The sequence below is a fragment of the Perca flavescens genome, chromosome 22, assembly GCF_004354835.1.
Source record: "Perca flavescens isolate YP-PL-M2 chromosome 22, PFLA_1.0, whole genome shotgun sequence".
In the NCBI taxonomy this organism is placed as follows: domain Eukaryota; kingdom Metazoa; phylum Chordata; class Actinopteri; order Perciformes; family Percidae; genus Perca; species Perca flavescens.
Genome location: NC_041352.1, coordinates 20,484,943 through 20,498,554, shown reverse-complemented (window position 1 = coordinate 20,498,554; position 13,612 = coordinate 20,484,943). Strand labels below are relative to the sequence as shown.

Below are 13,612 nucleotides of genomic sequence, written 5' to 3'. Positions count from 1 at the left end.
TTACCAACAGCGATGATTGGAAAAGGAAATATTATAAACTTAAATGATTGGGTGACGCTGAAAACGGCAATCCAACTCAACTTCATTCAGTACTGTAACTGCTTGACACTAGCCAAGTTTGACAGTTTGTGACACGGTGGCGTCGAGCCGCGGCGGCATGATTGCAAAATCTGTGTAATTCCAAACGCAATGGAAGTGAAACTGTGTCATTGGTGTGTTCGTTTGGATCCGTTACCGTTAATCAAGATCCGTCCACACCTCAGAGGCCAAAATGTCTTTTCAACTTGTGAAATGTTATTTAATGCGAAGTGTCCTGTAACAACTAAAGGCCCCGACACACCAACCCGACGGCAGAAAAGGCAGTCGGACTGATCAGTCGGCTCCCCGACGGTCCAAAAAGTGGTTCGGAAACGCACCGACGCGACGCCGACTTGAGCATACGTTCTGCGCGTGAGCGAGACGTAATACAAAAAAATTAAAACCGGAAATGACCAACGCGGCACGTGGGTCTGGCTTCTCCAGCTGACAGATAATGGCGGCTTGTTCGAAATACGATCTCGTATTTTACGAAAATAGTTCACCGAAACGTGTTTCTGAAAACATTTTAAGCGAGAAATAGGTAGTGCAGTTGTTGAATCGGTCTTCATTTCAGCTCAACAAAGGTCAGTTGAGAGCCGTTCGTCACTCATCCCGCTCGCCATTTCCGGGTTAGCGCTCCACCAATCAGGTCACTGAGTCAGACTGCCCGCCCTCCGACACAGCGAGTCAAGTCGGCCAAAATGAACGCCGAAGGCCCCTCCGACGGAAGACGGCTCGGAACACACCGAACAGACTCAAGTCACTGACCTCGCCAGACTGTCCGACGGCCGATTATCGGGTTGGTGCGTCAGCGCCTTAAGGCCTTAACATCTACAATGACGTGTATGACAATAAACCTACAATTGTGCTTTTTTTATATAAACCAAGCCTTCAATCCTATTTGATTGATTTTGAAGTGACCACACATGCATGTTGTACATAGAATTGTTTATTATAAAAGACTGTACATTAATTTTTCAATCAACATATTATATGTACAAATGAAGGGCAGACAGAGAAAGATTTTAATGTTTCTACCCATGAAATTGAGCCGGAACATTTTTTTTTTTTTTTTTTTTTTTTTTTTTTTAAATTGGAAATTTCTAAAGCAAACTGGCAAAATATCAAGGCGTAGGCTGCAGAATCCTGCAATGATAAACGGTCAAAAATTAGTTCATGTTAGATGGTACGTCCAAGGTCCAACAGGAAAAAATACAATGTCAAGATGATTCCTAGACCTGAGTGACAGCTGATATTGATTGGCTGGCTGATTTTACTCCGAGTTAAAATATGAACACCTTTGCAGCCCAGAGGATTTCATGTTCAGAGCATTCAACATGCTCTTTGAACCCAGAGCAGGTCACCGTTGCTTTGTGAAGGCTGAGGAGGTATCAGAGTTGTTTATTGGTCTACGTTACATCTGTATTGTCACACGACAATTCCAGCCTAATTATCGCTGCACACTATCTGCTGTCTATCAGAAGCACAGTTCGTTATTGACAGTTACTAATGGATCCTAGAGATTTGATGGGGATTAGTATAAAATTAACCGTGATGTGACATCATCTTAAAATGCTAAATGGAATGTGTTATCTTGCTTCAAATGGATCCAAATGCATGAAAAACTAAACTCCATTTAATTTTTTATGATTGAAATGCAAATTGGCATTGAGAGACCATGGGGGAAGCCTGAAATCTACTTAAAATCTAAAAAGCTCAGTGATTTCAACAGTGTCATAAAAATTAAAAAGGTGAATACATTTACAACATAATGGAAGCATAATGGCAATAAACTTAATATTACATTATATCTCTTTAAAAGCTTGCATGCTTTAACGCCAAGACTGATTTTTCAGGAGTAATTGTCTTTAAAATACCATACACCGTACTTAAATTTGTAAATTATTGACAGGCCATCTTATTTAACGAATGAGCCTTATGGAGTCGCTGAGGGCGCCACAAGTATTATATAATCGACATTCACCGAATTCACATTACAGAACCCCAAGTGGCTGCAGCTCACATTATGTACAACGGAAAGTACAAACACTTCAACTGAATGTGTTTACGTGACATGGTAACATTTAATTTGTTCCATCAAACCAAAGGCTCTTGTTAACAGTGGATTCGGTTCTGAATCGCAAATCGATTTTGTCCAGGCAAGATGATGTCGTACATCCTTCAGCTGTGTGACCATTGCCTTTGAGTTCAACCGGCGTGAGCATGTGCAGTCCAACTCTTTAGAAACATTATTTTATTTAACATATTCCATAAATGTCCCCTACCCGCCCATATAACACCAAAATAAACTAAATAGATATCACTTTTCATTTTATTTGCAATCAGTAAGGGAAAGAACATTCTGTCATATCAAAAGGAGATCATACAGTCGCGTCTCAGGAGTCGAGATGTGGTCGGTCTCTCAGTGGATTATGATACGACTGAATAAATAGACTTTACTGTTACTGCGAGGTCCCTTCAGTCGGCGTAGTGCATGATGGACTCCACGTAGTTGCCGGGGAACAGTCCGGTGACGCCGTTGGAGAGGCCCTCGAACCAGCCGTCGTCGTTCTTCTTGATGACGTAAATGATTGACCCCTCATTGAAACTCAACTCGTCCTCCTTGTCAGCGCTGTAGTCGTATATGGCCACCACTGAGGAACACGGAAGGAGACGTTGGTTCAGATTAACAGTGCGCAGTGGTGGAAATAGTATTCAGATCCATTACTTAAGTAAAAGTACAAACTCCAATTCCAATGAAGTGGGGGATGTTGTGTGAAAAGTAAATAAAAACAATACAATGATTTGCAAATCTTTTTCAACTTATATTCAATTAAATACACAATATTTAATGGTCATACTGATAAACTTTGTTTTTTGCAAATATTCACTCATTTTGAATTTGATGCCTGCAACATGTTCCTAAAAAAGCTGGGACGGGGGCATGTTTACCACTGTGTTACATCAATTAAATTTTATTTATAGTGTCAAATCATAACAGAGTTATCTCGAGAGACTTTACAGATAGAGTAGGTCTAGCCGCACTCTATAATTTACAAAGCCCCAACAATTACAGTAATTCCCTCAAGAGCAAGCATTAGCAGTGGCTATTCCGACAGTGGCAAGGAAAAACTCCCTTTTTGGCATCGTCTTGCTGAAATAAGCAGGGGACATCCCTGAAAAAGACATTGTTTGGATGGCAGCATATGTTGCTCCAAAACCTGTATGTCCCTTTCCACATTAATGGTGCCTTCACAGATGTGCAAGTTACTCATGCCATGGGCACTAACACACCCCCATGCCATCACAGATGCTGGCTTTTGAACTTTGCAATGATAACAATCTGGTTGGTCCTGAGCCCACGTGGTAATATCCTTTACATAATGATATTTTTTTTAATGCAGTGCTGCCTAAGGGATCGGAGGTCACAGGCATTCAATGTTGGTTTTCGGCCTTGCCGCTTACGTGCAGAGATTTCTCCAGATTCTCTGAATCTTTTGATGATATTATCGATTGTAGATGATGAAATCCCAAAATTCCTTGCAATTGTACATTGAGAAACGTTCTTAAAATGGTTAGACTATTTGCTCACGCAGTTGTTCACAAAGAGGTGAACCTCGCCCCATCCTTGCTTGTTATCGACTGAGCCTTTTGGGGGATGCTCCTTTCATACCCAATCATGACCGTTTGGTGTTTTTTGTCCCCAACGGCGCCTTCCAGGCAGCGCGGCAATGGTTATGTTTAGGGTTAGCTGCCTGGAAGGCGCCGTTGGAGGCAAAAAAACAGTTTTTTGAGCATTCCTCAACGTTCCCAGTCTTTGGTTGCCCAACTTCATTGGAATTAGGGTTTGTACTAATACACCCCTGTAAACATACTCTGTTACAAAGTAAAAGTCCAGCATTGAAAATGCTACTTAAGTATCATCAGGAAAACTTACTTAAATAATCAAAGTAAAAGTACTCAATGCAGAAAAAGTCCTCACATTTTGGAAAACTGGAAACGATCAAAACAGTTCTGTCAATCAAGTGTTCAATCGGCTAATCATTTCAGCTGGGCATGTAGGCCTTTATATTGTTGGGTAGTTTAATTTATAACAAAACAGTGTATTTTATAAACTACTACTAGGCCTACTGTGTTTTGTGTGCAAAAATCTTCATTTGTAAACTAACTAGTAACTAAAGATGTCAGATGAATGTAGTGGAGTAAAAAGTACAAACTTCCCTCTGAAATGTAGCAGAGTAGAAGTAGAAAAGTGGCATGAAAAAAAAAAGACTCAAGTAAAATACCTTAAATTTGTACTTAAGTACAGTACTTGAGTAAATGCACTTAGTTACATTTCCACCACTGGTGGTGAGTACGCAGTGTAAGACTAAATCCGTTGTGTTCGTTTTTGGATCAAACCTTTCTCGACGTAGCTCTTGGGCGCCCACTGTGGATCTCCATCAGCGTAGGGGTCGCTGTACTGCACGACGGCAGCATCCTCCTCCTCATAATCAACCGGAGGAGGCGGCGGGGGTGGAGGAGAGTCGTCAAACATGGGCAGGTCGTCTGGAGGCGGAGGAGGAGGCGGAGTAGGAGTATCTGCAACTGGTGAACAGACGCAGAAAGTCAGTGGCTCAAAGGGTCAAGGACCAGTGGTCGACATGCGTCTGGCGCTGGAGAGGGGGGCGGCTGAATCATGCACAATCACTGATAGCATGTGCGCTATTTGAATATTAAATTCATCAAGCAGGCTAGATCACTGTTAAGACCCCATGGATCACTTGATAGGATGTGATACTGCATGTGTAAGCCTCTTAAGTGATTTGTGTACTTCATGCGCCTCTTGTTGCTCTCTGAAAAAGAGGATTGTACAGGATTTATGAACACTGCCATGATCTAATGATTATTACATGCGGGGTCATGCTATTTAGTAGGTTAGAGGGTTTGCACAAAGTGTTATTTGTTAACCAATCTACACCACAGAAATCTAAAGTTGCTTTTGGTCAAGAAATAAAATAACTAGTAATTCCTCGACTGTACTATTTGACTGTATTGCATGTTTTGGTCCAGCAGGGGGCAGCAAAGAGTCCCATCATCTCCAGTGCAGTTTTGCTGAGGATCTTAGGAACTTCCCCCCCTAAACATTATTATTCACTTCAGCTCAACCCTGCAGTGCTACATTCAGCATATGAATACCAAGCTTCAGTCAGTGATAAAACCCCCTCTATGAGAAATCACTAAAAACAGTAGGTGGTGCTGTGGCAGTCTCAACTATCTCAGTTGGTTGCTTTTCCACTGCACATATTTTTTTTTTTAAAAAGATACTTGTTCTGCCAAAAACGTGAGCTATGTATAAAACCCCTGCTGCTACTAAGAACCAGCAACAATGTAATTTAATAGCAGAGGAAATAAATCTGTCTCCAAACAGCAGATAAAGCTACTTAAAAAGTTGTATTAACCACGACAGGTCTGTAATGAGACAGAGACACATTCTTGGATGGTTCATTGTTGCAAAGGGATGGTATTAGTTGATCTCAACAGACAGGTGGGGAGGATGAATAAGCACAATGCATGCTGGGTGTGGTTGGCACAGATTAAGAAGAAAAAGTATGTCTTAGCCTCTTCACTTACTGCTCTCCTGCATCCTGGCCACAAAGCCAGTCAGAGGTATCTGTGGAGTCAGCTGGGGCATGGGGGGAGGAGGAGGAGCGATAGACACTGAAAGCCAGCAGAGAAAAGACAGAAAGGCGGAGAAAGAGAGCAATAAAGAAACAAAAAAAATAAAAAATAAGAGAAAGCCCATCAGTAACCAAGAATGTACAGCAGACAGTTAAAGTGAGTGAGTGTACCCCCAATCCCAAGCAAACACAACGCTGACACAGACACACACACGCAAGAATTGTGAGCTTGTACACATCTAATAGAACAGGGCAGAGTGGTGTGCAACAGAGACAGATTGAGCGCTGAAGTGCTTAGCCACATGAATTAACCCGTCGACTCACAGAAACTTTATAAATTCCAAATCAGAGTTTTAAAGAACATTTTTAAAATGACCAATTATTGAAACAAAAATCAACAGATGAATGAATTCAGCTTGTCTGTAGCTGCAGCGTCTCCGCAAATCGGACCCGATTGTTGAAAAGTTCAGTGACGTCTGCCAGTGTGATTAGATTTCTGGGGATCACTGAGGCTGGGGGGATAAACTGCGGATTAGGTTTGATTTCTGTCACTCAGACAGCTCCCACGGACAGCTCATGGATTTAAAAGAAGGGAGGGCCGCCTGATGGCCAGAAGGAGGCGCTGTTTGCATTAGGAGGTGTATCAACCTCAACCCAAATCCCAGGCAAACCTGCTGAACTCTCCCACACATCTGTTGTAGTTATGTACAGAGTACTTTGAATTTTTACTTTTTCAGACTTTTCTCAGATCATTTGATCAATCCAAAATTAGGGCCACTTGGACCGATCAACAGTGGCAAAACACATCAAGCCCAGTGCTTCTGTGAATGCACATCGAGGCTGATGATCATCATGTGGAGATGAAGGAACTCGAACCCCCTTTACACCTGGCAAAAAAAACAAAAAACAAAACATGCTAATGCACGCCGAAAACATTGTGCCCGGAATCGGCCACATCTGGAGGTGATCTGGCTCGCGTTGTGATCTGATCTCAGCCAGGTGTGAATGCAATCCATACAGTGTGACCACATTTTTAGGGAAAAAAAAAGAAATCTTGCCTGCAAGTTGAAAGGACCCCTAAATCCACTTCTTCCTGCTATCTTAAGCTGCAAGTCGTGGCAGAATCTAGCAAGTCTTCCCTTTAGAGAATGACTTTAAAATGAACGACACCTTAATAACTCATTAATAACCGCTGTGAATGCAAAGGTCGCCGGATGGGATGTCCTAATCCATACCATGTATCCAGATACTCATCACGTTATCGCCATACCAAGTGTAAATGGGGACTAGATTTTAAGTTTTATAAGAATCAACACCCACATAATGAACAGAGAAATACATTTACAGGTTAACGCATGAAGCCAAAAACTGTGACTTTGCGTTGTTAGCAGACATCGATTGTCTGGTTTGGCATCGGCTGTAAAATCCAATGATGAGGCATTCTGCATCAATACTAAAGCCAGACGTTATCTAACCCACAGTTGGATAAAAAGCCTTAACCAGCACTGCAAGACTAACGGCACAATGAGTAGGAATTTCAAAAAAAATAAACCCTCTCAATCACCACTAGAAGTGTGTGGCGGTGTCTGTATCTGCAGAGACCCTGCTCTCTGCTTGTATTTTGCTGTGTTCAGGACATTTCTGGGCGTCAACCTCTATAAAACTGCAGAGACTAGATGCCAATCGCAAGCACTCATTCAAGAGGAAGCTATGAAAATGGCGGTCACATCACAAAGCAAATATAGCATGGCTAAACGCCAAGCAGACAAAGCTAGTTCCGAAACGATAGTGAATCTGGGGTCGGCTTTCTCCTGCTGGCGAGCGCTGTAACCCTTGTTGAGCATGGGGCAAACTTTGAGTGTTGTTAACAAACCGCAACCGACAAATCCTACTCATTCTGCCTTTAAAGGAATAATAAATGTGACAAGAATGCAATCTTGACCTTAAGACAGCAGTGACTCTCTCGCAAGTATGAAATATTAGTCTGTGGCTACAAAGGTTAGCTTGCTTTAGTTTGTGACTGTGCGTGATTTGAAAAAATGCGTCGTTTTGTGCTTTAGTGACAGTTGAGGATCTATAAAGCAGGATGGGACTGGAGACAGAAGGGCCTTACTTGAGTTCTGGCCATAGCCAGGAGTGCCTCCATTAATATGAGGCTGTTGCTGCTGCTGCTGCTGCTGCTGCTGTAGTTGTAGTTGTTGCTGTTGCTGTAGTTGTTGCTGCTGTAGCTGTTGCTGCTGCTGCAAGGAGAACTGGGAAGTGACCGACGGCGCCCGGCGGTAGGTGCCCGTGGCCGAAACCATAGAGACAGAGGAGTTGGAGGGGTTGTGCCGCGAAATCTGCCGCGAGATGGTTCCAAACTGGGACATTGGAGCGGGTCCCAGACCAGGCCCAGGGGCCACCACTAGAAACACCCAAAGACAGGGAAGAAAGAGAGGGAAGATAGGCAGGACCGAAGAGGGACGGGGTGGGGATAGACAGAGGAGACGGAAAGGGGAAAAGGAAGAAAAAGAAGAAGAAGAAGAAAAAAGCACCCAAAACATGAATCCTCAAGATTGTAAAAGATAATGTGAGCTTATAAATACTGATTAGAGCCCCACACCTTATGAAAAGACAATCAACAATCAATTTAAGGAAGCAGGTGAACTAGGGAAGCAACACAGTTAGTTTATTATACTGTTGCACGGAAATATATATCATGGGTAAAATGAAACACGAGTCCCAGGAGGTCATCCGAATAAATCCTGTTCTTTAGAAATGTAGCAAAGGAAAATGATTCAGTGAGCGAAGAGATGAGAGCAGCAACAGGACAGACTGATCCTCCAGGTTTCAAAAGGATCCGAGAGTGAGAATAACTTAGACCTGATTAGAAATGTCTATTTGAGCTATTGCGAGGGCGGGGAGAGTTCATGATCGAGTGCACACATAACACCAGGTGTCAAAAAATAACCAAATCATCTCTAACAACAACAGCATTATTACAACAACAACATTAAATACGTTCAAATATTCATGATGCAGAGTGTGTGTGTGTGTGTGTGTGTGTGTGTGTGTGTGTGTGTGTGTGTGTGTGTGTGTGTGTGTGTGTGTGTGTGTGTGTGTGTGTGTGTGTGTGTGTGTGTGAGAACACAGAAGAGGGAGAGAAGAGAGACTTATTTTGCACCGCTGGAGTATTTCCTGTTCACGTTTCTAGATAACATACGGTGTCTCAGGAGAGGCCCTGCTCTCAGATAGGGATGGGTGGAACCAGAGGAAGTAAAGATTCAGAGGAACACAGGAGCAAACAGACTTCTCCATATTGTCAACGGCAGAAGTTATTAGAGCTGAAAGTGTGCATTGATGTTGTGAGGATGAAAAGTGCATGTTTTAAGTGATCATCTTGCTCAAGATTACTGCTGTCGATTGCGCACGCACACGCACGCACACACACACACACACACACACACACACACACACACACACACACACACACACACACACACACTTATGTGACATCAGCTGTGAGTCTTGCTGTCGCACATCCTTTACGTTTTAAGTTCTTAGTAACTGCTAGCTAATTTCAAGGTAGTCATTTTCTTAGGTTGCACCATTGAAACTTAGAAAATGTCTCGGCTTGTTAAGACTTTAGTCGTTTTAACCTGTTGCTAGGAACCATGCCAATCAAAAGCAACTAGCTATGATAATAGGAAGTCACTGTGGCATCACAAGCTGTAAAATAACATTCAATATAATTATTTTAGGGGGCCAAACAATAGAGTTAACGGACAATGCTTTGTAAATGTAGGCATTGCTTTTACTCCGCCAAAGAGGTGTTTTTGGCTCGGTTTGTTTGTTTGTTTGTCGGTCAGCAGGCTTACAGAATAAACTACTGGCCTTATTTTAATTCAACCTGATGGAAGGTTGTAGCATGGGCCAAGGAAGTGGATCCAAATTATGGGGCAGATACACAAATTACTTTTCACTTTCTTTAACATTGCAAGATAGGGCATTTGTGCTGCCTTCATGTGGCGTCGGAATTATCAGAACAATGACTTCCCAACTGGGAAAATTCACACAGCGTTAACATTTTGAGATAGGGCATGCCTTGGCGGAGGTCTGCGCTCTCCGAGTGCCCTTCTAGTTTATACAGTAAATAGAAAACCGTTAAGAGTCAGTAGTAGGTCTATTATTTTAGAATTAGGGTCAACTCTCCTACCATGCTAGCTAGTTTAATGTTGTTAGTATGGCGTTTTGCAATTTGAGGTGTGTTGTGTATTTTTGTGAAATTAAGTTTAAAATCTGTATCCAATTCTAATAAATTGTATGGTCAGATATGCACATAAAACAATCTTAATGGCCAACATGGGTCTTCTCGGTGAATATATATATATATATATATATATATATATATATATATATCTTTGTATGGAAACACTGTCCACATTCTGCCAGTGCCTCAGCTCGGAGGGCTTAAATTTATGTCTTGAATTTAGGTTGTAAAATTTATCATCTGCTCTGTCAATGCAGGGGCTTGAGGTCAAATGTAAGATGGAGAATTTTAGTGATTCTGCAGGCAGTTATTAACTTTTGCCAGGCCTTAGGTGATATGAGACTTTTATTACCAATTACCAATTATAGCAGATCAGCACCACCACCACTGAGGATTGAGAAAAATGTTACTGAACTGGATAGAAAAACAAGCTTTCGCACATAGAACAGTATGTAACCTGTTGTGTCTCCAAACAGAAGCACATATATACGGTCTGTTCACACTGCGAGCAAGACGTTCAGAAAGTCATTACCTACGGAGCTGAACAACCAGGAATCAGACTGATGTGCAGAATGATCTAATGAGCAACAGTTCTACCTAGAAAGTGCAAACTATGGGAACACATTAAGGATACTAAAACATTTTGTGTTCTCCAAAACTTAAAAAAATATCTCAAAAGGAAGTTTGGAGAATAGTTGTATTCATTTATTTGTAAGCATTTCAGTTTTTTATGTACATTTTAATTAACTAGTGGGTTTTTTAGCAAGCTTTGTTTACTCAATTTAATATAAAACAATGTAGATGCAGCTCAAATATTCTGCACAAAACTGAGCTCCAGCGTGATGACATGATTGCACAGAAAGTAAGAATCCGAACCTCTTGCTTGTAGTGTGTACAAACAGTCAGACACCCATCCACATAAGCACAACACCCTTATTAGTGCATCTCCACCATAAGAAGATCCCAGCAGACGTGCTGATTATCCACCATCGGGACAGCAAAGGCAACAGGAGCGGCCTAGGGGGTCGAGGAGTCTCACCTATAGCTGCTGGTGGTGGTGGTGGTGCTGGGGGGCCGAGCCCGGCCATGAGAGGAGCGGGAGGAGGTAGTGGAGGAGGAGGAGGGGGTGGGGGAGGCGGAGGGGCTCCCGGGGGAGCGAACATGGGCGGGACTGAAAGGAGTATTTACATTAGTAACCATTTAAAGCAGTCTGTCCTGGCCCGCCTCCTGCACCTCGACGCCGCGTTACATAACATCACTTCACTCAAGAACCCTTGGGGGCCCGGAGGAGCACTTTTGACTATGTTAAGGCACTGCACACACTTGGACACACTTCTTTGTGGTATGAATTGAGTGTTTCCATGGCGACCGGCTTGCAGGGAGAGCTGTGGTTAGTCCTGCGCTGCTGGCCTGATGTTCAGCTCAAATCTTTCGTAAAAAGTTAAACGCAGTAGTATCTAAGGCGTGTGCATGGTGTAATGCTGTACTATATGTAGCTTGGGATGTGGGCCCTACTGTTCCACTCTAAAGCAGCAAGCCAGCAGCAGCGTGGCCTATTTACACAGTAGGATAGAGAATCAGCTGTGCTTAAAACACAATGGGCCCGCATAATCCCTGTCTGGTAAACATAGCCTTTGTGTTGCATAGTCTCACTTCCCATGTTACATTTACACCTAGTCAAGAAACGCCTATTATTGGTATATATTATATTTAAAGAAATAAAATTGTTTCCTGATGTCTGATTTCTAGATTTTAAAGCAAATATTTCGAACTATAACCTTAAAAAGGGTTATTTTATGCAATAAAAAGTCATATAGTAGTATGTAGTTTTACGTGCTAGTCAACGGTTCTATGTATGCATGAAAGTAAACTCTCTCACAGATATGGACATTGCACAAACAGCACATCCTGTTTTCTCATCATTGCCTGTCAATATTTAAAGAGTGTTATCTCATTTCACACAGGTCAAACACACCAGACTTCCAAATGTATAAACAGATTTTTTTTGGGAGGAATATAAATAGCAGAGGTTTGTTCTTTTTTTATACCGAAAAGCGTTCTTTTAACCAGTGTTTGGAGCATGGGAAAGGGTAACAAAACTCTCTGCAGCACTGTGAGGCAGGGTGGGGCAGGATTTATTGCAGGGTTTAAAAAATGCCTGAAGCTGGTTAGGTACAATCCTGCCTTTATGTAATATCAGCAGGGATAGAATGGCTGACTGGCCTGTGGTAACTGTCACTGCGTGATGTGCAGCTAGCAAAGCTCACCTGGTCCAGAGTTGGGGATGGATGGTGTAGGCACGGCGATGGGAATGCCAATACCGCTGCTGCCGCTGTTCTCCCTGCTGCTACTACCCCCGCTGCTTCCACTGAGGGAGGAGGGACACAGAAGAGAAAGAGGACACCGTTTTACTCAGGGCAACCTGCTCAGACTGCAGATATATGGACCCTGCTGTATCTGTGCTTAGGTCTTATCTAGATTTATTAGACTGTGAAACATCACATTGGCATCTTCTTCTCTCATACTGATTGTTTCTGTCTTAGGACTGAGCTGCAGAGTGACACACCCAGGGGAGCAAGACATGAGTCACAGTCAGTCAGAGTAAAAGAATCCAATGAAATACAGTCCAGGATTCTTTTTTTTCTCTCTCATGAAAACCACTTAAAAATATATTGCGTCAGATCCTCTGATTGCCCCAAAAAACTTTAAATAATTTACAGTAATTATCATACACAGTGTGTAATTAGTCTATTAATAAGTTTTGCTTTCATTTGGCAGCTCACATTAGAATAAGGGTGAATCTCAGGCTAAGTTCAAAACACTTTTTGTACATGGTGTGACCCTTTGCCAAATCCATTCAAACACTGCGGCATTAGTGAATGAACTGAAAGCAACAAAGACACAATGGCATATCAGCTTTGTGAGAACAGTGATCACATAAATCTGAGGTGCAATATTCCAAACTGTAGTCCCAGATGCTGCTAATATAGCCAGTCAGTATTATTATAGTGCTGCTGATACAATACTATTAGTCCATTAAAGGTGCAGTAGGTAAGACTTATAAAACTTTCTGGGATATTTGCTGAAACTGACCCTATGTTGGAGTAGAACTACATAAAGCAGGTAATTTATAAAAAAAAAAAAAAAAAGAAATCCGGCTCCTCTGGCACCACCTACAGCCTTTAGTGTAATTTCCAAAAATCCACAGTTCCCTGTTCAGATGCACCAATCAAGGTCAAGGGGGTGTCTAACTGTGTGTCAATCCCTGATCATTCACACGCATTAATTCTCCCTTGTGGGGGGAGGAGCTTAGGAGAAAGTTTTGGGCTTCAGCAGAAAGGGGGGGGAGTGACTGAGAAGTTGTTGTTCAAATGTTTTTGCCTAAGTCCTGGATCTTCCCAATCCTACCTACGGCACGTTTAAGCCTAGTTAGTCGATTCACGTATTTATTGTCCAAAAACAAAATGTTTATATTTGTGAATTCATCACATTTGAATTGTTGGCGTAGGTGATAAACCACGCATGCCTGTATGTTAACTTGTTATTAAATGACAAACCGTTTCAACGTATGACATCTTACATTTCACACGTAACATCTGAACGTTTATTTATTTATTTTTTTAAA

At 42.1% G+C, this 13,612-nt stretch overlaps 2 protein-coding genes across 11 annotated transcripts in view; one reads left to right on the top strand and one right to left on the bottom strand.

The window, feature by feature from the left end:
- pdss1 (prenyl (decaprenyl) diphosphate synthase, subunit 1) overlaps positions 1-495 on the top strand; it is an 8,387-nt gene extending 7,892 nt beyond the window's left edge. The window contains exon 11 of the mRNA XM_028569742.1: positions 1-495. This exon is cut by the window's left edge and continues 432 nt beyond it. The gene's annotated coding sequence lies outside the window, so the exon portion shown is untranslated.
- Positions 496-1,014: 519 nt separating this feature from the next.
- The window catches only part of abi1a (abl-interactor 1a), a 56,576-nt gene continuing 43,978 nt past the window's right edge, over positions 1,015-13,612 (bottom strand). For 2 of the 10 annotated variants that reach the window (XM_028568792.1, XM_028568793.1), the window contains 6 exons: positions 12,255-12,355; positions 11,027-11,158; positions 7,852-8,142; positions 5,692-5,778; positions 4,480-4,665; positions 1,015-2,732 (listed from right to left, as the gene is read on the bottom strand). In XM_028568792.1, the coding sequence (XP_028424593.1) occupies positions 2,557-2,732; positions 4,480-4,665; positions 5,692-5,778; positions 7,852-8,142; positions 11,027-11,158; positions 12,255-12,355 (973 nt within the window). In that variant the 3' untranslated portion in view covers positions 1,015-2,556. The remainder of the gene's footprint in view (positions 2,733-4,479; positions 4,666-5,691; positions 5,779-7,851; positions 8,143-11,026; positions 11,159-12,254; positions 12,356-13,612) is intronic. The other 8 variants (XM_028568795.1, XM_028568796.1, XM_028568800.1 and 5 more) reach the window with 5 other exon arrangements.